At 44.4% G+C, this 23,452-nt stretch overlaps 1 protein-coding gene across 3 annotated transcripts in view; it reads left to right on the top strand.

Moving 5' to 3' along the window:
* The window catches only part of LOC106568153 (adaptor related protein complex 3 subunit beta 1), an 86,449-nt gene that overhangs the window by 54,555 nt on the left and 8,442 nt on the right, over positions 1–23,452 (top strand). For all 3 annotated transcript variants that reach the window (XM_014138251.2, XM_014138242.2, XM_014138233.2), the window contains exons 21-26: positions 354–402; positions 495–598; positions 11,389–11,617; positions 17,718–17,802; positions 18,432–18,529; positions 19,469–19,607. In XM_014138251.2, coding sequence (XP_013993726.1) covers positions 354–402; positions 495–598; positions 11,389–11,617; positions 17,718–17,802; positions 18,432–18,529; positions 19,469–19,607 — 704 coding nt within the window. The remainder of the gene's footprint in view (positions 1–353; positions 403–494; positions 599–11,388; positions 11,618–17,717; positions 17,803–18,431; positions 18,530–19,468; positions 19,608–23,452) is intronic.

The following is a 23,452-nucleotide window of genomic DNA, read 5'->3' as shown; positions in this document are numbered from 1 at the left end:
ACACTGTCAGTCAAATAGGGCAGTGTAGACTACATTCCCACAAAGACATACAGACAGACTTTACTTTAATATTCTGCCTGTCATCTTTCTCTCTTTCATACTCGTTCTTCTTTCTCTTTCATCTATAGCCTTCATTCATCTGCCATTCATGTTGGAACATTAGCTAAAAAATAAAACTCCTATGTTATGATATACTGTGCTGTACTCTGCCAAGTGTTTTACTATAAATATGTTTGACAGTCTGACACAGACCTAAGGGTCGAACATTAATTAATATTTTCTCCAGCACCTGTTCAAAGACAGTCTAGGGACAGTATGTTTCTCATGTAGGATTCTGCTGGTCATTTCTCCAGGTGGAGGTGAAGTCAACGAAGGAGGTGTCTCTGTTGGATCTGGGTGACTGTGAGTTTTCTGTCTGCATGTAGCTAGGAAAAATACCACAAGATTTCCAGTTGGAATTCATCTCATAAGTGTTCTGTGTGTGTGTCCTGTAGTCACTCCTGCACCAGTGACCCAGCTCAAGTCTTCTGTCCTCTCCCCTAGCCTGCTAGGAGACCTGGAGGGCCTGTCACTCTCCAATGTCTCCTCCACCATCCAGGTGAGAGTGTGTGTGTAGATCTGTCTGTCTGTTTATCCCTCCCTTGGTGTGTGTGTGTGTGACAGCTGAGAGAGAAACGTGTTGGACCATACTGTACAGTAGAGTGTCTTTAAAAGACTGCCTCTCCAGTGGCTGGAATCTCCTCCTGGAGTTGGCTGTTGACCCTTTCCTCCTTCTTGGACATATTTATAAATCATCTCCCTTTCCTCCTTCCTGGACATATTTACAGTGCCTTCGGAAAGTATTCAGACCCCTTGAATTTTTCCACATTTTATTACATTACAGCCTTATTCTAAAATGAATTAAATAAAAAAATGTCCTCATCAATCTACACACAATACCCCATAATGACGAAGCAAAAAAAAATGTATTTACATAAGTATTCAGGCCCTCTGCTATGAGACTACAAATTGAGCTCATGTGCACCCTGTTTCCATTGATAATCCTTAAGATGTGTCCACAACTTGATTGGAGTCCATCTGTGGAAAATTAAATTGATTGGACATGATTTGGAGGGGCACACACCTGTCTATATAAGGTCCCATAGTTGACCGCGCATGTCGGAGCAAAAACCAAGCCATGAGGTCGAAGGAATTGTCCATAGAGCGCCAAGACAGGATTGTGTCGAAGCACAGATCTGAGGAAGGGTACCAAAGCATTTCTGCTGCATTGAAGGCCCCCAAGAACACAGTGGCCTCCATCAATCTTAAATGGAATAAGTTGGAACCACCAAGACTCTTCCTAGAGCTGGCCGCACGGCCAAACTGAGCAATCGGCCTTGGTCAGGGAGGTGACTTAGAACCCGATGGTCACTCTGACAGAGCACGAGAGTTCTTCTGTGGAGATGGGAGAACCTTCCAGATGGACAGGCCTTTATGGTAGAGTGGCCAGACGGAAGCCACTCCTCAGTAAAAGGCACATGACAGCCTGCTTGGAGTTTGCCAAAAGGCACCTAAAGACTCTCAGACCATGAGAAACAAGATTATCTGGTCTGATGAAACCAAGATTGAACTCTTTGGTCTAAATGTCAAGTGTCACGTCTGGAGGAAACCTGGCACCATCCCTACGGTGAAGCATGGTGGTGGCAGCATCATGCTGTGTGGATGTTTTTCAGGGACTGGGAGACTAGTCAGGATCAAGGCGAAGATGAACGGAGAAAAGTACAGAGAGGTCTTTGATTAAAACCTGCTACTGAGCGCTCAGGACCTCAGACTGGGGCAAAGGTTCACTTTCCAACAGGACACCGACCCTAGGAACACAGCCAAGACAACGCAGGAGTGGCTTTCAGGACTAGTCTCTGAATGTCCGTGAGTGGCCAAGGCAGAGCCCAGACTTGAACCTGATCGAACATCTCTGGAGAGACCTGAGAATATCTGTGCAGCAACGCTCCCCATCCAACCTGATAGAGCTTGAGAAGATCTGCAGAGAAGAATGGAAGAAACTTCCCAAATACAGGTGTGCCAGCTTGTAGTGTCACACCCAAGAAGACTTGAGGTGATAATAGCTGCTCATGGTGCTCCAACAAAGTACAGAGTGAAGGTTCTGAATGCGTAAATGTGATATTTCCGTTTTTTATTTTCAATTAATTAGCACAAAAAAAATCTGGTTTTGCTTTGTCATTATGGGGTATTGTGTGTAGATTGAGGGGGGGGGCAATTTAATCCATTTTAGAATAAGGCTGTAACCTAACAGAATGTGGAAAAAGTCAAGGGGTCTGAATACTTTCCAAAGGCATTGTGTAAATTATCTCCCTTTCCTCCTTCCTGGACATACAGTACCAGTCAAAGGTTTGGACACACCGACTCATGCAAGGGTTTTTCTTTCTTTTGACTATTTTCTACATTGTAGAATAATAGTGAAGACATAAAAACTATGAAATAATCATGTTGTAACCAAAAAGGTGTTAAGCAAATCAAAATATATTTTATATTTGAGATTCTTCAATGTAGCCACCCTTTGCCTGGATGACAGCTTTGCACACTCTTGGCATTCTCTCAACCAGCTTCACGAGGTACTTACCTGGAATGCATTTCAATTAACAGGTGTGCCTTGTTAACAGTTAATTTGTGGAATTTCTTTCCTTAATGCATTTGAGCCAATCAGTTGTGTTGTGAGTCCATATTATGGCAAGAACAGCTCAAATAAGCAAAGAGAAACTACAGTCCATTTAAGACATGAAGGTCAGACAATTTGGAACATTTCAAGAACTTTGAACATTTCTTCAAGTGCAGTCGCAAAAACCATCAAGTACTATGATGAAACTGGATCTCATGAGGACTGCACAGGAAAGGCAGTGTTACCTCTGCTGCAGAGGATGCATTCATTAGAGTTAACTGCACCTCAGATTGCAGCCCAAATAAATGCTTCAAATAGTTCAAGTAACAGACACATCACAACATCAACTGTTCAGAGGAGACTGCGTGAATCAGGCCTTCATGGTCAAATTGCTGCAAAGAAACCACTACTAAAGGACATCAATAAGAAGGGACATATTGGTGACATTATACCGGTGGAAATATGTCCTTTGGTCTGATGAGTCCAAATTTGAGATTTTTGGTTCCAACCACTGTCTTTGTGAGACGCAGAGTACAGTAGATGAACGGATTATCTCTGCATTTGTGGTTCCCACTGTGAAGCATGGAGGAGGTGTGATGGTATGGGAGTGATTTGCCGGTCTGTGATTTATTTAGAATTCAAGGCAAACTTGACCAGCATGGCTACCACAGCGTTTTGCAGCGATACACCATCCCATTTGGTTTGGGCTTATCATTTGTTTTTCAACAGGACAATGACCCAACACACCTCCAGGCTGTGTAAGGGCTTTTTGACCAAGAAGGAGAGTGATGGAGTGTGGCATCAGATGATCTGGCCTCCATAATCACCCGACTTCAACCCAAGTGAGATTGAGATGGTTTGGGATGAGTTGGACCGCAGAGTGAAGGAAAATCAGCCAACGAGCTCAGCATATGTGTGAACTCCTTCAAGACTGTTGGAAAAGCATTCCAGGTGAAGCTGTTTGAGAGAATTCCATGCGTGTGCAAAGCTGTCATCACTGCAAAAGGTGGCTACTTTGAAGAATCTCAAATATAAATATATTTTGTTTAATACTTTTTTGGTTACTACATGATTCCATATGTGTTATTTCATAGTTTTGATGTCTTCACTATTATTCAACAATGTAGAAAATAGTAAAATAAAGAAAAACACTGAGTAGGTGTGTCCAAACTTTTGATTGGTACTGTATTTATAAATCATCTCCCTTTCCTCCTTCCTGGACATATTTATAAATAATATCCCTCTCCACTCATACAATTGCATTTCCTGTGTTTTACAGTCGTTCTGTTTTCCTCTCTCCATGTGCCCTGTTCATACAACTCTCAATGCCAACCTCCATCCACCTCCCTCTTGAACTCCCTCTCCACCTCCCTCTCTGTCTCTCTCTCCACCTCCCTCTCTGTCTCTCTCCATCTCTCTCCACCTCCCTCTCGAACTCCCTCTCCACCTCCCTCTCTCTCTCTCCATCTCTCTCCACCTCCCTTTCTGTCTCTCTCCATCTCTCTCCACCTCCCTCTCTGTCTCTCTCTCCATCTCTCTGTCAGTTGTTCTCTCCCTGGTGTCTCTGTAGTCTACAGTGTGTGTATGCATTATGGGTGACCTTTTCCCAGTTGAATGGCTCTTTTTATCTTTGATGTTAGATGTATGTGTTTGTTGGCCTTGTACCAGCACTACTTTAGCTGAGGAGCATGTGTGACCAATCAACCAATATGAGCTAATTCTATAGAGAGTAGATATGTCCCTATAACATCACTATAATGTTCCCATTACATTCATTGTCTTACCTACAAATAATAAGTTCTCTCTCGTACGTATACAATCTTTTCGTCCTTTTTTTTCTGTCTTCACTCATCCAGTGCGTTTGTATCAGTGTGCGCGTGCATGTGTTTGTGTGTGTGTGTGTGATTGACAGCCTGTCTCAGGTAGAGTGGTGTGTTTACTGATAGGTTAAGGCCAGGCAGTAATAGACAATAGAAATGCAGATTAAACAGGGTGCTGTTTGCACATCAGCATCTGATTGAGAGTCAATCCTATGCATAAATACATGATGGCCATCAGGATTCATAGACTGGGGTAAATAACCTCACAACCCTCTCGCTACTTATTTCAGAGACGTGCGAGCAGACACACACACACACATAGTATCACCCACCCACTTCCTATCTGTCTCTCTCTCTCTCACTCACACCAATATCCTTCACAGACACACACTTGCCCCGGTGTCATTTCTATTTCTCACCAATCAGCCCACAGAAGCGGTGAGTGTGTCTCAGCTGAGCGCTCCGGCCCTTTTAGAGAATTACTGCCTGGTTATCAAAGACATTTACATTAACCCTGGTCACTGTCTCTGACCCCTCCTCTCCTCTATCTCCCTCTCCCCGCTGTTTTTCCCTTTCTCTCTCCCTCTTCTTTCCTACTTTCTCTCTCTTTTCATTCTCCCTCTCTCTAATAACATTTTGACATTAGAGGATCTCTCACAAATGCCTTTTAAACCATCCCACCCCTCCAAACACACACCCTCCTTCCGTTGTCCGTGTGTATGTGTGTAGGAGGGGGGGGGAATTGTCAAAGGCTGATAACGTTTCATTCATAATTAGCATTGGGCGAATGAGGCTGCGTTGGGGGGAAATTGAACTGTCAGCGGCGGGGCGCGGGCCGTTTGACCCCATCACACCCGGAGGGGGCCATCATAATTTGTTCATTTGGTGCACATCAGGCAGACCGCACCTCCCCGCGCCTCACCCCCCCTGACCTCCCCCGGTGTGGGTGTGCTGGGTTCAGGTCTAATTATGAATCAGCAGTGGACTGGGATAGGCAGGAATATAGCAGCCCTGCCCTCCACACACCCCTACCTGCCACTCACACACACACACACACACACACACACACACACGCTGTCTGGGTATGAATAGGTTTAAATGCCCTGTAGGAAATATGCAATTGGTTGATTTGGATTGTGTGTGTGTGTTTAGCAGAACATGATATGTGTGTGTGAATTTAGCAATTTTCAAGAGAATATGTGGTCATCACTACTGCCTTTGTTCTGGCGGACTTACTAAACACACATGCATCATTTGTAAATAATGTCTTGAGTGTTGGAGTGTGCCCCTGGCTATCCATACATTTTTAAAACAAGAAAATGGTGCTGTCTACTTTCCTTAATAGAAGACATTTTAAATTATATATATATTAAGTATATTTTAGCAAATACAATTACTTTTTATACTTAAGTATTTTTAAAACCAAATACTTTTAGACTTTTACTGAAGTAGTATTTCACGGTGTGACTTTCACTTTTCTTGAGTAACTTTCTATGAAGTTATCTATACTTTTACTTATGTATGACATTTGGGTGCTTTTTCCACCACAGGTAGGGGGTTGTCTGTCTGTCTGAATCAAGCCCCTGATGCAAACGCTTCAATTAAACTGATGCCACCGTGTCTTGGTGTACCATAACTGTCCATGTTTCTTTAAAAGTACCAAGATGAATCACTTTTTAAAAATCTCATTTTGTGATGAATGGTCCCAGGTGAGCTAACCTCTGTCTGTGTGCTTTGAGCTAACTAACTCCTGTTGGCTTAATATGGTTGTAGGTGACTGCAGTGACATCTTGCTGACTCCTTCTAGTCAAGGTCTTCTGATAGACTGACTCAATTAATTGTCATCTCCTGACTGACTGAGGGAACAATTAAAATCAAGTCAAACACACGTCTCTTACACCTCTCGCTCTCATACAATCTCACGACATAATGAAATCCTCTTTCTGAAGTAACAAGCAGCCAATGTCAGAAAAACAGAAATGGATTTTCAATACATCCCCATACATCTCCTAACAAACACTCGTTCTCTTAAATTGGACATGTTATGCGTTCACATGCTCGCCAGATGCCAAGTTACGGTTAGCCCCTTTTGAATATATCAGCGAGATTTTCAGGTAATTTACCAGAGAGGATGCTGGGAGGGGGTGAGCGTGTGGTCCCACGGCGTGGGTGTGTGTGTCCGGGCTCTGAAGGTGACTGGAGTGTGTCATCCATCACAGTTGAGACATAATAGAGCCTCTCAATCAACTTCCTCTCTCGTTGTCACCTTCCCCCAAGTCCAGGAGACCAGACAAAAAGAGATCCACCAAGGGTGTGTGTGACACGGGAGGCAAGGTTACATCCCTAGCCTGCTGTTATTTACACTTTGGGTTTGGAGGATGCGTCCTGCCTCACAGGCCAACAGTGACGGAAGACTGGGCGAGGGTGTGTGTGTGTGTGTGTGTGTGTGTGTGTGTGTGTGTGTGTGTGTGTGTGTGTGTGTGTGTGTGTGTGTGTGTGTGTGTTAGGTCATTACTGTCTGCTGTGTCAAATTGGTGATGATAAGCAGTTTGAAACCCTGTCCTATCCTATCCTCTATCCCTCCCTCCTCACGGGTGTGTTAAACAGGACCTTGAGTGCGGAGGGAGCAGGATGTGCTTGTCAGGAAGGTAAATCTGCTCTGTGAAGGCGTGGCAGACATTACGGCCAGCTTTATCGACAACGACTGCTCTGACACGAACAAAAGTGGCCCGATAAATTTCCCCCGTTGGCGTGACGGGCGAGTGTGAGGGCGCCGCGCCGTGACAAATGTTTGTTTGACCCCCTTCCTGTCTGGGGGTACACGACACGTCTGGGCTGGCTATTACCAGGGGAGGATAACCTGCTCTCCTCTACTATGTGTCATTGTAGGAGGAAAAACTGGACTTTTTGAATGTGATTAGCCAGTCTGTTTCTGTTTACTAACTTGTTTTGTCAGCACTTTGAGTTCCACCCTGTTGTATTTCAAACTGATTCTCCACACTCACACACCATGACAGTCCTGAGAATGTCTCACACACATCTCTTCTCCTATCAGTATAATCTGAAAGAGACTGGCAAATATGTCCACCCACCTCCATCTCCTGTCAACATCTTAGACACTCTTTCCCATGTCATATCACATCATCACAATTCAGAAATGAGGAGTTATATTTGTCTCCTCGTTTGACTCTCACCGTTGCCCACGTGTTTACTTGGACCCTTTTTATCTTTGTTGACTGTGAGGTTTTTTGACACTGTTGTGAGATTTCTCACACCTCTTTTTATAATTTCCCTCTCTCTCCCCCCTAACTCCCTCGTATCTCTCCCCCTCCTCACTCCCTCGTGTCTCTCCCCCTCCTCACTCCCTCGTGTCTCTCCCCCCTCACTCCCTCGTGTCTCTCCCCCTCCTCACTCCCTCGTGTCTCTCCCCCTCCTCACTCCCTCGTGTCTCTCTCCCCCCTCACTCCCTCGTGTCTCTCTCCCCCTCCTCACTCCCTCGTGTCTCTCCCCTCCTCACTCCCTCGTGTCTCTCTCCCTCCTCACTCCCTCGTGTCTCTCCCCCTCCTCACTCCCTCGTGTCTCTCTCCCCCTCCTCACTCCCTCGTGTCTCTCTCCCCCTCCTCACTCCCTCGTGTCTCTCCCCCTCCTCACTCCCTCGTGTCTCTCTCCCCCTCCTCACTCCCTCGTGTCTCTCTCCCCCTCCTCACTCCCTCGTGTCTCTCTCCCCCTCCTCACTCCCTCGTGTCTCTCTCCCCCTCCTCACTCCCTCGTGTCTCTCTCCCCTCCTCACTCCCTCGTGTCTCTCTCCCCCTCCTCACTCCCTCGTGTCTCTCTCCCCCTCCTCACTCCCCTCGTGTCTCTCTCCCCCTCCTCACTCCCTCGTGTCTCTCTCCCCCTCCTCACTCCCTCGTGTCTCTCTCCCCCTCCTCACTCCCTCGTGTCTCTCTCCCCTCCTCACTCCCTCGTGTCTCTCTCCCCCTCCTCACTCCCTCGTGTCTCTCTCCCCCTCCTCACTCCCTCGTGTCTCTCCCCCTCCTCACTCCCTCGTGTCTCTCCCCCTCCTCACTCCCTCGTGTGTCTCTCCCCCTCCTCACTCCCTCGTGTGTCTCTCCCCCTCCTCACTCCCTCGTGTGTCTCTCCCCCTCCTCACTCCCTCGTGTGTCTCTCCCCCTCCTCACTCCCTCGTGTGTCTCTCCCCCTCCTCACTCCCTCGTGTGTCTCTCCCCCTCCTCACTCCCTCGTGTGTCTCTCCCCCTCCTCACTCCCTCGTGTGTCTCTCCCCCTCCTCACTCCCTCGTGTGTCTCTCCCCTCCTCACTCCCTCGTGTGTCTCTCCCCTCCTCACTCCCTCGTGTGTCTCTCCCCCTCCTCACTCCCTCGTGTGTCTCGCTCTCCCCCTCCTCACTCCCTCGTGTGTCTCGCTCTCCCCCTCCTCACTCCCTCGTGTGTCTCGCTCTCCCCCCTCACTCCCTCGTGTGTCTCTCTCCCACCCCTCACTCCCTCGTGTCTCAGCTTGTCAAGGTAAACACATAGCACCAACAGCAGCAGGTGTAACAGAAGAATTCAGGAGGTGTTAATTACTTGTTTTAGCGTTCTCTCACTTTACTCTCATTAACACAGGGTTGATATCCATGTGTCTGTCTGAGAGAAGCAGGGAGGAGCCTACTTAGTAGCCTACTTAGTATATGGGAAATATACAGTGCATTCTGAAAGTATTCAGACCCCTTCACTTTTTCCACATTTTGTTACGCCAAAATGAGCAATCGGGGGAGAAGGGCCTTGGTCAGGGAGGTGACGAAGAACCCGATGGTCAGTCTGACAGAGCTCCAGAGTTCCTCTTTGGAGATGGGAGAACCTTCCAGAAGGACAACCATCTCTGCAGCACTCCACCAATCAGGCCTTTATGGTAGAGTGGCCAGACGGATGCCACTCTTCAGTAAAAGGCACATGACAGCCCGCTTGAAGTTTGCCAAAAGGCACCTAAAGACTCTCAGACCATGACAAACAAGATTCTCTGGTCTGATGAAATCTAGATTGAAGTCTTTGGCCTGAATGAACCTGGTACCATCCTTACGGTGAAGTACAGAGAGATCCTTGATGAAAACCTGCTCCAAAGCGCTCAGGACCTCAGACTGGGGCGATGGTTCACCTTCCAACAGAACAACGACCCTAAGCACACAGCCAAGACAGCGCAGGAGTGGCTTTGGGACAAGTCTCCATGTCCTTGAGTGGCCCAGCTACAGCCTGGACTTGAACCCGATCTCTGGAGAGACCTGAAAATAGCTGTGCAGTGACGCTCCCCATCCAACCTGATGGAGCTTGAGAGGATCTGCAGAGAAGAATGGGAGAAACTCCCCAAATACAGGTGTGCCAAGCTTGTAGCGTCATACCCAAGAAGACTCGAGGCTGTAATCACTGCCAAAGGTGCTTCAACAAAGTACTGAGTGAAGGGTCTGAATACTTATGTGATATTTTCATTTCATTTCTACATTTGCAAAAAAAATCTTAAAACCTGTTTCTACCTTGTCATTATGGGGTAGTGTGTGTAGATAGATGGGGGAAAAAACTATTTCATCAATTTTAGAATAAGGCTGTAACGTAACAAAATACGGAAAAAGTCAAGGGGTCTGAATTCTTTCCAAATGCACTGTATGACTATGATTGTCCTGATGTTGAGACAGACAGTTCTGTCACTGCATGGCTGGACTGGGTGTCAACAAGGTAGCCTTTTACTGTTAATGAAGATTGAGCCACTAAACAGTGTTAAGAAAAAAGAAAAGAAAAAATATTTTATTTGCCTTTTCACACATGAATGAGACATGATGTGGGCATCCGATAACTCAAAATGATGAGTGTAACACCATTTAGGCCTAGTAGCTTCAATCTTCATTAAAAGTAGCATTTTGTAACAATTGTTGATGGGGGTATTGCAATGGAGTGTAGTTTTATGCCTATGCAAAGTGTTATGAAACCACCTAGCCAGCTTAAGTATATTTGTTTTTTGCATGCAGCCTAATTGTGATTGCTTGCATCTGTCTTTGTCTGTGTAAAGTAGATGGCTTGTACCAGTATACGTAGACTAGATTACCTAGAGTCGAAAGGATGCAATGGCCACTGTCAAATCAACAAGTCAAAAGAGAGTCAGGCTGGTTAATCAGAATAAGAATGCACAGAAAATAGAATGAATGAAAGAACGAACAGAATACAGAATGAAAGAGGGACCATGCTAATGTTGCTAGGGGAAAATAAAGAACAAGAAAAACACTCCCCTTAACCCCCAGAATTTGTCAGTAAGTTTCTCCCTCTTCTCCTGACAGGGTGTTTTGTCCTGCCTCTCTATGCTATGGTAATTACAGTTCCTGCTGTTGAAAAGGTAAAAGCTCTGTTAATAGAACGCTGAATGGCAGGCTAGGCCCAGAGCAGTCCTCTAGTGTTCCCATTCATTAAGCCAGAGCAGTCCTTCAGCCTGCCGTGGAGCTGCATCAGACTATCCCACCCACTCACTACTAACCTGCCTGATTGGGGACATAGTGTATAGGAATAATAATAATACATTGGGTTTATATGGCACTTTTCTAGGACATGGCTGAAATGGCCTTTTTCCAGGAAGAATGGTTGATGGTTAATGAACAGAGCTAGGCATAAGTTGTCAACAAAACCTCAGTTATCCTGCAGTCGTAAGTGGAGTAGCCTATGGTAAGTAGATATTTAATGAAGAGAGCTGGACCTACGTCACCAAACAACATACCTACTTCTATGTGGGGTTATCTGGGTTTGGTTACCTGACAAAGACCATATTTGTCAAAATGTTAACCAACATTCTGTTCTTCAGACCTTTTCATATTCTCATTGGTCCACTCTGTGTTTGTGTCCCTGTTTACTCAGCTCTGTCCCTGCTCTCTCCTTTCCTCTCCAGGTGAGCGGTCCAGCGTTTGTCCCAGAGAAGAGCCATGACCTGCTGCACCGTATGACAGGTAAAGGTCTGTCAGCCCAGTACCAGTTCCCCAGACAGCCCTGTCTCTACCAGCCCACCATGGTGTCAGTCCAGATCAGCCTGACCAACACCACAGACCACCCTCTGGAACAGATCCACATTGGAGACAGGAGCCCCACAGGACTCAATATACACTGCTTCAATACTATAGGTGAGTTAGATAACATAATACACTGCTTCAATGCTATAGGTGAGTTAGATAACATAATACACTGCTTCAATGCTATAGGTGAGTTGGATAACATAATACACTGCTTCAATGCTATAGGTGAGTTAGATAACATAATACACTGCTTCAATGCTATAGGTGAGTTAGATAACATAATACACTGCTTCAATGCTATAGGTGAGTTAGATAACATAATACACTGCTTCAATGCTATAGGTGAGTTAGATAACATAATACACTGCTTCAATGCTATAGGTGAGTTAGATAACATAATACACTGCTTCAATGCTATAGGTGAGTTAGATAACATAATACACTGCTTCAATGCTATAGGTGAGTTAGATAACATAATACACTGCTTCAATGCTATAGGTGAGTTAGATAACATAATACACTGCTTCAATGCTATAGGTGAGTTAGATAACATAATACACTGCTTCAATGCTATAGGTGAGTTAGATAACATAATACACTGCTTCAATGCTATAGGTGAGTTAGATAACATAATACACTGCTTCAATGCTATAGGTGAGTTAGATAACATAATACACTGCTTCAATGCTATAGGTGAGTTAGATAACATAATACACTGCTTCAATGCTATAGGTGAGTTAGATAACATAATACACTGCTTCAATGCTATAGGTGAGTTAGATAACATAATACACTGCTTCAATGCTATAGGTGAGTTAGATAACATAATACACTGCTTCAATGCTATAGGTGAGTTAGATAACATAATACACTGCTTCAATGCTATAGGTGAGTTAGATAACATAATACACTGCTTCAATGCTATAGGTGAGTTAGATAACATAATACACTGCTTCAATGCTATAGGTGAGTTAGATAACATAATACACTGCTTCAATGCTATAGGTGAGTTAGATAACATAATACACTGCTTCAATGCTATAGGTGAGTTAGATAACATAATACACTGCTTCAATGCTATAGGTGAGTTAGATAACATAATACACTGCTTCAATGCTATAGGTGAGTTAGATAACATAATACACTGCTTCAATGCTATAGGTGAGTTAGATAACATAATACACTGCTTCAATGCTATAGGTGAGTTAGATAACATAATACACTGCTTCAATGCTATAGGTGAGTTAGATAACATAATACACTGCTTCAATGCTATAGGTGAGTTAGATAACATAATACACTGCTTCAATGCTATAGGTGAGTTAGATAACATAATACACTGCTTCAATGCTATAGGTGAGTTAGATAACATAATACACTGCTTCAATGCTATAGGTGAGTTAGATAACATAATACACTGCTTCAATACTATAGGTGAGTTAGATAACATAATACACTGTTTATTTGTCATGTGCGCTGAGTACAACAGGTGTAGACCTTACTGAAATGCTTACTTACAGGCTCTAACCAATAGTGCAAAAAAGGTGTTAGGTGAACAATAGGTAGGTAAATAAATAAAACAACAGTAAAAGACAGGCTATATACAGTAGCGAGGCTATAAAAGTAGCGAGGCTACATACAGACACCGGTTAGTCAGGCTGATTGAGGTTGTATGTACATACTATAGGTGAGTTAGAACATAATACAGAGCTTCAATAATATAGGTGAGTTAGATAACATAATACAAAGCTTCAATAATATAGGTGAGTTAGATAACATAATACAAAGCTTCAATAATATAGGTGAGTTAGATAACATAATACAAAGTTTCAATGATATAGGTGAGTTAGATAACATAATACACTGCTTCAATACTATAGGTGAGTTAGATAACATAATACGCTACCTGACCAAGTATGTGGACACCCCTTCAAATTAGTAGATTTGGCTATTACAGCCACACCCATTGCTGACAGGTGTATAAAATCCAGCACACAGCCATCCAATCTCCATAGATAAACATTGTCAGTAGAATGGCCCATACTGAAAATCTGTGACTTTCAACATAGGATGCCACCTTTCCAACAAGTCAGTTCGTCAATTTTTTTCCCTGCTAGAGCTGCCCCGGGCAACTGTAAGTGCTGTTATTGTGAAGTGGAAACCTCTAGGAGCAACAACGGCTCAGCGTTGGTGGCCACACAAGCTTACAGAACGGGACCACCGAGTGTTGAAGCGTGTAGTGCGTAAAAATCGTGTGCCAACTGTAAAGTTTGGTGGAGGAGGAATGATGGTCTGGGGCTGTTTTTCATGGTTCAGGCTAGGCCCCTTAGTTACAGTGAAGGGTAATCGTAAATCTACAGCATACAATGACATTCTAGACGATTCTGTGCTTCCAACTTTGTGGCAACAGTTTGGGGAAGGCCCTTCACTATTTCAGCATGACAATGCCCCCGTGCACAAGCGAGGTCCATACAGAAATGTCGAGATCGGTGTGGAAGAACTTGACTGGCCTGCACAGAGCCCTGACCTCAAATCCATCGAACACCTTTGGGATGAACTGGAACGCCGACTGCGAGCCAGGCCTCATCGCCCAACATCAGTGCCTGGCCTCACTAATGCTCTTGTGGCTGAATGGAAGCAAGTCCCCGCACCAATGTTCCAACATGTAGTGGAAAGCCTTCCCAGAAGAGTGAAGGCTGTCAGAGGAGCAAAGGTGGACTAACTCCATATTATTGCCCATGATTTTGGGATGTTCGACGAGCAGGTGTCCACATACTTTTGTAGTGTATATGCACTGAACAAAAATGTAAACGCAACGTGTAAAGTGTTGGTTTCATGAGCTGAAATAAAATTCCCCGAAATGTTCCATACTCACAAAAACGTATTTCTGTAAAATGTTGTGTACAAATGTGTTTACATCCCTGTTAGTGAGGATTTCTCCTTTGCCAAGATAAGCCATCCACCTGACAGGTGTGGCATATCAAGAAGCTGATTAAGTTCACAAGTAAACATTTGCTTAACAAGTCACAGAATAAGTTGCATGGACTCACTCTGTGCAATTTTTAAACACAGATTCAACCACAAAGACCAGGGAGGTTTCCAATGCCGCACAAAGAAGGGCACCTATTGGTAGATGGGTAAAAATAATAAAAGCAGACATTGAAAATCCCCTTTGAGCATGGTGAAGTTATTAATTACACTTTGGATGGTGTGTCAATACACCCAGTCACTACAAAGATACAGGTGTCCTGCCTAACTCAGTTAAAAGAGAGGAAGGAAACCGCTCAGGGATTTCACCATGAGCCCAATGGTGACTTTAAACCAGTTACAGCGTTTAATGGCTGTAATAGGAGAATGGATCAACAACATTGTAGTTAATCCACAATACTAACCTAAATGACAGAGTGAAAAGACTGAAGCCTGTACAGAATAAAAATATTCCAAAACATGTATCCTGTTTGCAACAAGTCACTAAAGTAATACTGCAAAAAATGTGGCAAAGCAATTAACTTTTAGTCCTGAATACAAAGTGATATGTTTGGAGGAAATCCAATACGACACTTTACTTAGTACCATTCTCTACATTTTTAAGCATAGTGGTGGCTGCGTTATGTTATGGGTACGTTTGTAATCAATTGTTAGGACTGGGGAGTTTTCAGGATAAAACATTTACAGAATGGAGCTAAGCACAGGCAAAATCTTAGAGGAAAACCTGCTTTCCACCAGGAACCTTTCAGCAGGACAACAACCTAAAACACAATGCCTAAAGTACATTGGAGTTGCTTACCAAGAAGACAGTGAATGACCCTGACTGGCCGAGTTACAGTTCTGACTTAAATCTATGACCTGAAAATGGTTGTCTAGCAATGATCAACAACCAATTTGACAGAGCTTGAAGAATTTAGAAAAGAGTAATGAGAAAATGTTGCACAATCCAGGTGTGGGAAGCGCTTAGACTTACAGCTGTAATCGCTGCCAACGGTGACTCTAACATGTATTGATTGGCTCTGAGTTTAATATTTATCTAATCAACCTGTTTTATTTTTCATGATATTCTTTTACAAATGTTAGAATTTTTCTTCGACTTTGACATGACATTTTGTGTAGATCGTTAAATCCATTTTAATCCCACTTTGTAACACAACAAAACGTGGAATAAGTCAAGGGTGTACACTGAGTGTACAAAACATTAAGAACATCAGCTCTTTCAATGAGACTGACCAGATGAAAGCTATGATTCCTTATTGATGTCACAAATCCACTTCAATCAGTGCAGATGTAACTCAATATTACCACAACAGTGTTTTTAATGTTTTGTACACTGTGTATATAGGACAAGCTCATTGTAATGGCTGGAATAGAATATATGGAGCGGTATCAATCATATGAAAACCACATGTTTGACTCCTTCCATTAATTCCATTCCCACCATTACAATGAGCCCGTCCTCCTATAGCCCCTCCCACCAGAGCGAGAGAGCGAGAAACATCATCCAGGTTACGTATTATGTCATGTCGAGGGAAAGGCCTTAACTACCCTGCATCACACTGCCATCCAGGACCTAATGATTTTCATGTAAAACGAATTCATTTGCACATACAGGTATGACCTCTCGTTCTTACAAATCTATATGAGGCCTCTTATGTTCCGTGACATTTTAAAATAGGTGCTCTGCTGGTCACTCCAGACCCTGTATTAGGTCATTATACTATGGAGGACTATAAGCCTATATGATAGGAAACCATCAAGACCTTGTTTTCTGTTATGATCTTCTATAGCTGAGATTGGGCGTATTAATCCACATAATCCCTGGGAAGGCATATTGATTAGAGAATATCTACATTCATAACACACACACACACACACACCTCTGGGCCAACTCTCCCTGCAGACATCAAAGAAAAGCAAAAGAAGAGATGAAAAAGAAAAGTCGTGTGCGCTCAAGCACGTTAAAAGCTTCAATTGGCTGTGGATTGATTGGGCATTGAAGGAACTCAGGCTGCCAAACACTGGGTAATTGGGATCGATTGTGTGTGTGTGTGTGTGTGTGTGTGTGTGTGTGTGTGTGTGTGTGTGTGTGTGTGTGTGTGTGTGGAGTCGGTTTTCAAATTGAGCAGGAGAAAGTGAGTGCGGAAGAAATACCTTACTCTATCACAATGTCTTAAAAATTAATGATACAGAGCACTGTTCCTACAGTAGCATGGCTCACAATGCATTTCAACATATCTGGCGCTTCCACACCTGCATCTACATGTATTCATCTACTGTAGTAAAGTCCACCTTCCTCTCAAAACTAAAATGTAGAGGGGGATGAGGAGGAGAAAGAGTGAGATGAGCGAGGGAAGAAGTTAAAGAGATGGGGGGAAAAGGAAGAGAGAGAAAGAGGGGTGATATAAAGCAGCTTTGAGGCAGGAGTGTTGAGAAGAGGAGTGTTTGATGTCTCTGTTTTCAGTGTCTGTCCTCTGGTGTCCAGGGTCCTCTCCTCTGTGTGAAACAGAGTTCCACGCTGAAACACAGGGCTGCTCAGGAGAGCATAGAGGATGACTCTGTCGATCTGTCTCCTCTAGGCCTCTTTCTCCCTCATCTTTCTCCCTCATCCTCTTCCTCACAGATCTCTCTGCTCCATGTCTTTCTCCCTCTTCCTTCCTCATCTCTCTCATCCCTCTCTCTTGTCCTACTTTATACATAGCCATCTCCACCCTCTCTGTCTCTCTCTCTCTTCCTCTCCTTCACTCTCTCTTCAGACCCTGACATTCTCTTTGACAAACCTGTTGTTTTGGAAATAAGCTATTCTTTTTTGGTCTCGTTGCGGAGGATGAGATTGAAAGATGGATTTCTCACACGCAGTGGCCTGGCTTTGTGAAGTAGAAAACACAAGTAGTGTCTGTCTGCATGCCTGTCTGTCTGTTCCACTCTAATGCCCTCCTCTTTCTCATTCTGCCCCCTCCCTTGTCACTCTCTTCCTCTCCTCTCTTCCCTCTTCCATCTCTGTCTTCCTTTGCCCACTACCTCGCTCTCTGTTCTGGTCACTCACTCCTTTCTTCCTCCTCTCTTCCCTCTCTTCTCCTGCCCTCTCCCTTCCCCTCTGCCCTTGTCACTCACTCCTCTCTTCCTTTCCTCCTCTTCTCTCACTTCTGCCCCCATCCTCCCTCTCTGCCCTTTTCACTCACTCCTCTCTCCCTCTCATCCTCCTCTTCTCTGTTCTCAGAGTGTCTGGAGCCGGAGGCCTCAGTGACTGTTTTCATGGGCATCGACTTCAATGACTCAACACAAGCAGCCAACTTCCAGCTGTGGTAAGATACCCTGTCTTCTAGTCATTATACACAGTGAGGCTGAAACAGCCATGGCTCTCTTCCTCTTCTCCCTCCTCTTCTTCCTCCTCCTCCTATCCATAACTTGCTTTTCTTCTAGCTGTAGAAGAAAACTCCCCTTTTCCGGTCTGTTATCTCCATCTCTTCTCTATCCCTCCTCTTCCTCCTCTCCTCTCTGACCTGACTCCCAGGTGAGGCATCACCCACCATTGATCCTGTTTCAGAGATAACAATTATCCCCCTCATTAATGAACTCTGCTCTGACTTCCCAGAGCAGAGCAGAACAGAACAGCAGTCTATGCCACCACCTTTCTGCTCTGCTCCGCTCGCTGATCAATAGGCTGATCAGAAAACATTTTTGGGACAGAGCAAATCAATCCGCGCCAAAATGCCAATCACCCAGTTTGTTTTGTATGGCAATCAGAACAGAGAAAATGTCACATACACACACCCCTAATTTCCATTTGTTTGAGCATTACTGGTAGCTTGATTTTGTTATTAGGTATATGATCGCAAAACACTACAGTACTATTATACACACGGACAGAAACATAACACACTAACATAGTTGTGGCCCTTCGACACTCACTGTTGTCCTGTTTGTCCATCAGTACGAAGGAGGACCATTTCAGTGTGTCCATCCAGCCTGCCATAGGGGAACTCTTCCTGCCCATCACCATGACCGAACTGGACTTCCGCAAGGAGCAAGGTGAGCTTTCATACAGCGTTAACTACAAAAAATATCATAATCATTATCTTACACAGTCAGACTAAACATTACCTACATTATCTTCAACATGACCAATCACGCCGTATTTCATGGTGTTTAGGATAAGTCCCTGTTAAAGTGTTACTGAGCCGTGTGCTGTAGTCACACCAGTCAAAGCAGCAACAAAGGCAGTTTGTTGTTAATGGCTTCATAAGTGATTCCAATAATACAGGCCTGCTTTTTATGGAGGCTTTAATGCAGAAATTCCTCATAATAAAAATACATTTTCCATTCAACTTCAATGGTCCTCCAAGAGTGGCTGAAATATCTTGTAAACACACACACTCACATACACACACCGAGGAGAGCTGTTGAGAGAATGCGGTATGTAGGCCACCACTCTTCTCTAAGTGTCTACTAATGCCTTCCTTGTCTGATTAATTCATTAATGAATCTTCATTCACTAGATTCCGCTTCTGATCTCTACTCCTCACAGCAATCAGGGAGAAGAGGAGACAAAGGCTACATTTAACCCACCCCTCTCTTTTAAACAGAACAACTTTCCTTCTCTTTAGGCGATCTTTAAACAGATTTGTTATTTTGACCTGAATGGAGTAGTGTGTGTGTGTGTGTGTGTGTCGTCGTCGTCGTCCCCCACTCACTCTAACCTGCCTCCCTCCCTCTCTCTGCCATTCACTCCAGTCCTCATTAAAAACTATTTCTGGCATGTTGGGTGCACTTTCTTCATCTTCCACACAGTCAAGCTCTCAAGCACTATGTTCATTTCCTGTCATCTGTCAGAATGAGGAGAGTGTGCTGGCTGTGTGTCACAGGGTATTGAGTGCAGTCAATGAATATTATTCTCCAGCGCACCTGCAAAGCAACCTCTAGATGTGTTGTGAGTGCATCATTTCACTAAACTGTTTCTCACCCAATCAGGTAAACTGCTGGGCATGAACGAGAGCTCGGCAACCATCACCATGGCAGCAGAGAACATGACCAGCCAACCAATCAGCAGACCAGTGGCAACCGTGGCCAACCTGGGAGTGGTTCCATCCGGTCAAGACAACGTCCACAGGTGTGTGTGTTGTGTTTTTTGTGTGGTTATTTAAGGTAAGGGATTGGCATTTTGAATGGGAATGAATTGTTTGGTCCCCACAACAATAGTAAAACAAACGTGTGGGTTTGTTTGTTTTTTCGGCTCTGCTTTGCACGTATGTGTTTGACTGTCTGTGTGTGTCCCTGCCTGAGACGGCTCTGCCAGGGGAATGCCTAGAGAACGGTGTGTGTGAAGTCTTGCTGTGTAATTGGTGTACACAGGGTGTGCTAATGAGCTTCCTTCTCCGTCACGCACACACACACACCTGACGGATAATTACCCCTCCATCTATCTCTCTCCTGCTCTCTCTCTCTGTTTCCTCACCTGTCTCTCTTTCACTTCCTCTTTGTCCCTCTTTCTGTCTCTCCTATCTTTCCATCTGTCTCCCACTTTGTCCCTCTTTTACTTTGTCTCTACCTCCCTCCCTGTCTATCCAACTGTCTGAAAATAAGGGATCTTAGGGGGAGAGAGGGAGGACGGGGGATAAACAGAAGGGGATAGAAAAACCAAGGGGGAGAAAGGGAGAGATGGAGAGAAGGAAAAAGAAAGAGGAGGAATGAGACACTAGCACAAGGTTACAGGGAGCTGGGAGGAGTAGAGGAGAGTGAGTGGAAATCAATGTTAGCCGGTGGGAGAGGCCTGCCTCCAATAAGCCCATACTTCATTTAGAATAACCAATAGGACAAATGACTCTGGGCTATCAATCTCTCTCTGCTGCCTGGCTGGCTGGCTGACGGCTGGGGAGGAAGCCACACTCTCCTCACTGTCCTTTAATGACGACACGCTCTCCTCTGGTCTCGCAATGATGACATGGACCTGGTCCAAAGACGACCCCTGGGCTAGCAGCCTCCCCTTCTGCACATCTGAAGGAGTCAGATAGGTGTACTGGAAGTTAGGTTAGCTGGAGCCGTCCACCGTTTTCTTCAGATCTGAAAGTACCGAAGAGGTATCTCATAGGTGGGGTTATAATTGATGCTGCACAACTACTAGAGCGCACTCTCACACACACACACACACACACACACGCGCGTGTACACACACACACAGACCAGTGTTGACACAAATGCACACAGGAAGGATCGATGTGAGGGGAGACACACACTGAGAGCTCATTGTGGAGGTCACACTGCATTAATGTTACTGTGATGGAGGTGAACTCCACTAGGACCCTCTCCTCCCTAGGGACAGGCCTCTCCTGCCTGGGCACCAGCACACAAATTAGGCACTCTCCCTTGAGGTCAGGGTTCAGCCTTGAAGTGATGATCTTACATGGTATCATGTTTATATTGTGTGGTGGTATTAGCCACAATACTATATTACATTTGATATTGTGGCTATTAGAATAATTTAAGGAAAAAAGCTAGCTGCATATCAGGTTTGTGCGCATGTGTACATGGGTGTATAGTGCACCTCTTCTCCCTCTCAGCCATGCAGTCCTGTTCATCACCAGCAGGGTGCAGCACTGCTACTCTCTACAAGCTGCCCTTACTAACGGAGGAAAACCTAACCACCTCAACACAGCCCAATAGATTGATGGAAAGGAGGCTGGCAATAAATCAAGCAGAAAAGCAAATGTAGAAAAAGCTGTTCTTGTTTGTGTCTAAACAGGGGGAATAGAATAAATCTGCTCTATTTTTCACTCCGTTTGAAAGCAAATGTGATCGTATTTGTATGCATTGGTTGGTTAGAGACCTTCATTTTTAAAAGTGCACCTTGGGAATTTTAAGCTGTGTTTACTTTGCTTCAATATAACATATTTATATATCCAATTTTATTTCCATTTGGTGATGACTGAAATGGAGTTAAATGCAAATATACTTTTTGTCCTATTAATCTTAAATTAATGAAGATGTTCAGTATTTTATCCCCTTAATTTTATTACTCGTAAAAATCATTATTTGATTATCACCTATAATACAAACAAATTGCAGCCCAAAGCGCTTTTAGGCTTAATAATATTTATTTGTTTTTTATTATCCAGTTTTTAGTGGGTTTGTGAGCTTTATTGTTGAATGTGCCTCCAAATAATAACAATTATAAACAGTAGTAGCAATGGTTATTTATGAACATATTCAATAACACTGCTAACAATATCTGTTTGAGTGTGAGTCTTCTCTCTTCCCAATCCCCAACTCTGCATTTAACACATCTGTATACTGTCCTTGTGAACTGTTCTTTATCCCTTCATCTCCCCCTGTTGTGTAGTGGTCAACACACACACACACACACACACACCTCTATCTCCCTCTCTCTAGTGGTCATCAGTGTCCATATGGGCTGCAGTGTGGTCACTCAGTGTCCGTATGGCGGTGTTCTGGGAAATGTACTGCTCTCTAATAGGGGTTAATAGCAGTACCCATCTGGCTGTAGCTGGTCTGATCTGACCACCCTGCTGAAGGACACTTGGTCTTGGACATTCATCTGACCACATGGCCAGTGAAGCCCAGTTAAGCTCAGCTCAGTGTGGGGTTGCTGGGAGCATGCTGCTGCATTAATGGCTTTAACCAGCCAGGGCCTGTTAGTGTTGTCTACCAGGCAGCCGCTATATGTCGGACCAGTCCAAAACACCATTATTATGTTTACTTCAAATGTTTTTCTGGAATTTTTGGTTGAATATTCATATAATGTAAAGTGCTGTAAAAGCTCAACATAAATCCAATCCAGTAATGTCTCTCGTACAGCCAGTTGGTAGTGGTGGGTGGCAGACTGATCCTTGTTCTTCCTGACCCAGCCTGAGGTTGAATGTAAAGGTGAAGCCCACTTAGTGTTTGCATGGTGGGGTGTTGGAGGTGTACTGGAGGCAGATGGCATCAGGGAGAGGCTCCTTCCACTGAGGAGAATCACACATAATTGGAGAGTGATGCTTAGCAGCAGTCTGCCGATCGATGCCAATCCCTCCTCTCTAAGTCCGGGGGTTATCGTTTGCTTTTCTTTTCATACGCTGCAATTAATCCAGTGTTTAGCCCCTCTCACGCCTGCCTGGGGAGAGCATAGGCATACCAATGACCTGGTTAGGACCACTATCACCCCTACTGTGTGTGTGTGTGTGTAGTTGGGCTCACGTCTGGTTTGTAAATGATGCTTCACTGTGCCCCGTTACATTTATTTTTTATTTTCATGATGTGTGTCACCTCAGTGTGTCGTCTCTAGTCCTCAGTGTGAAATCAGAACCAGGGAGAATCCTGCCCAGAGGCCTACAGCTCAGAACTATAGGATAAAATGTTTCATTATGCACCAACCAGACAGACCTGTACACAGAAGTAACACACACACACATAGAGACAGTTAAATCACACCAACCAGACAGACCTGTACACAGAAGTAACACACACACAGAGACACTTAAATCACACCAACCAGTGACAAATGAAACATACTGTTTTCTGGCCTGAAGAGAGAGCAAGAGATCTCCCCCCATCCCTAAAATCCTTAAGCCACAGTGACCACACACCTCAGGCAGCTTACGTGGAATGAGGTTATAGCACAGGACACAGTGGCTGGGTAGGGCTTTAAAATGAGCGTTTGTGCTGTTTTTTAAACATATCTAAAGCTCTGTTTTTGGTAGCCGGAGCTTTTAGATTGGAGTCGTTAGATTGGTACATTTGAAAAATGACATATTTAGGCCTACACAATTGCTAAACGAGAAGAGAAAAGGAAAGAGTGGAGGGGTAGAATGAAGGAGTGGAGGGGTAGAATGAAGGAGTGCAGGGGTAGAATGAAGGAGTGCAGGGGTAGAATGAAGGAGTGGAGGGGTAGAATGAAGGAGTGGAGGGGTAGAATGAAGGAGTGGAGGGGTAGAATGAAGGAGTGGAGGGGTAGAATGA

The sequence above is a fragment of the Salmo salar genome, chromosome ssa01, assembly GCF_905237065.1.
Source record: "Salmo salar chromosome ssa01, Ssal_v3.1, whole genome shotgun sequence".
In the NCBI taxonomy this organism is placed as follows: domain Eukaryota; kingdom Metazoa; phylum Chordata; class Actinopteri; order Salmoniformes; family Salmonidae; genus Salmo; species Salmo salar.
This window is presented reverse-complemented; position numbering and strand designations above follow the sequence as displayed.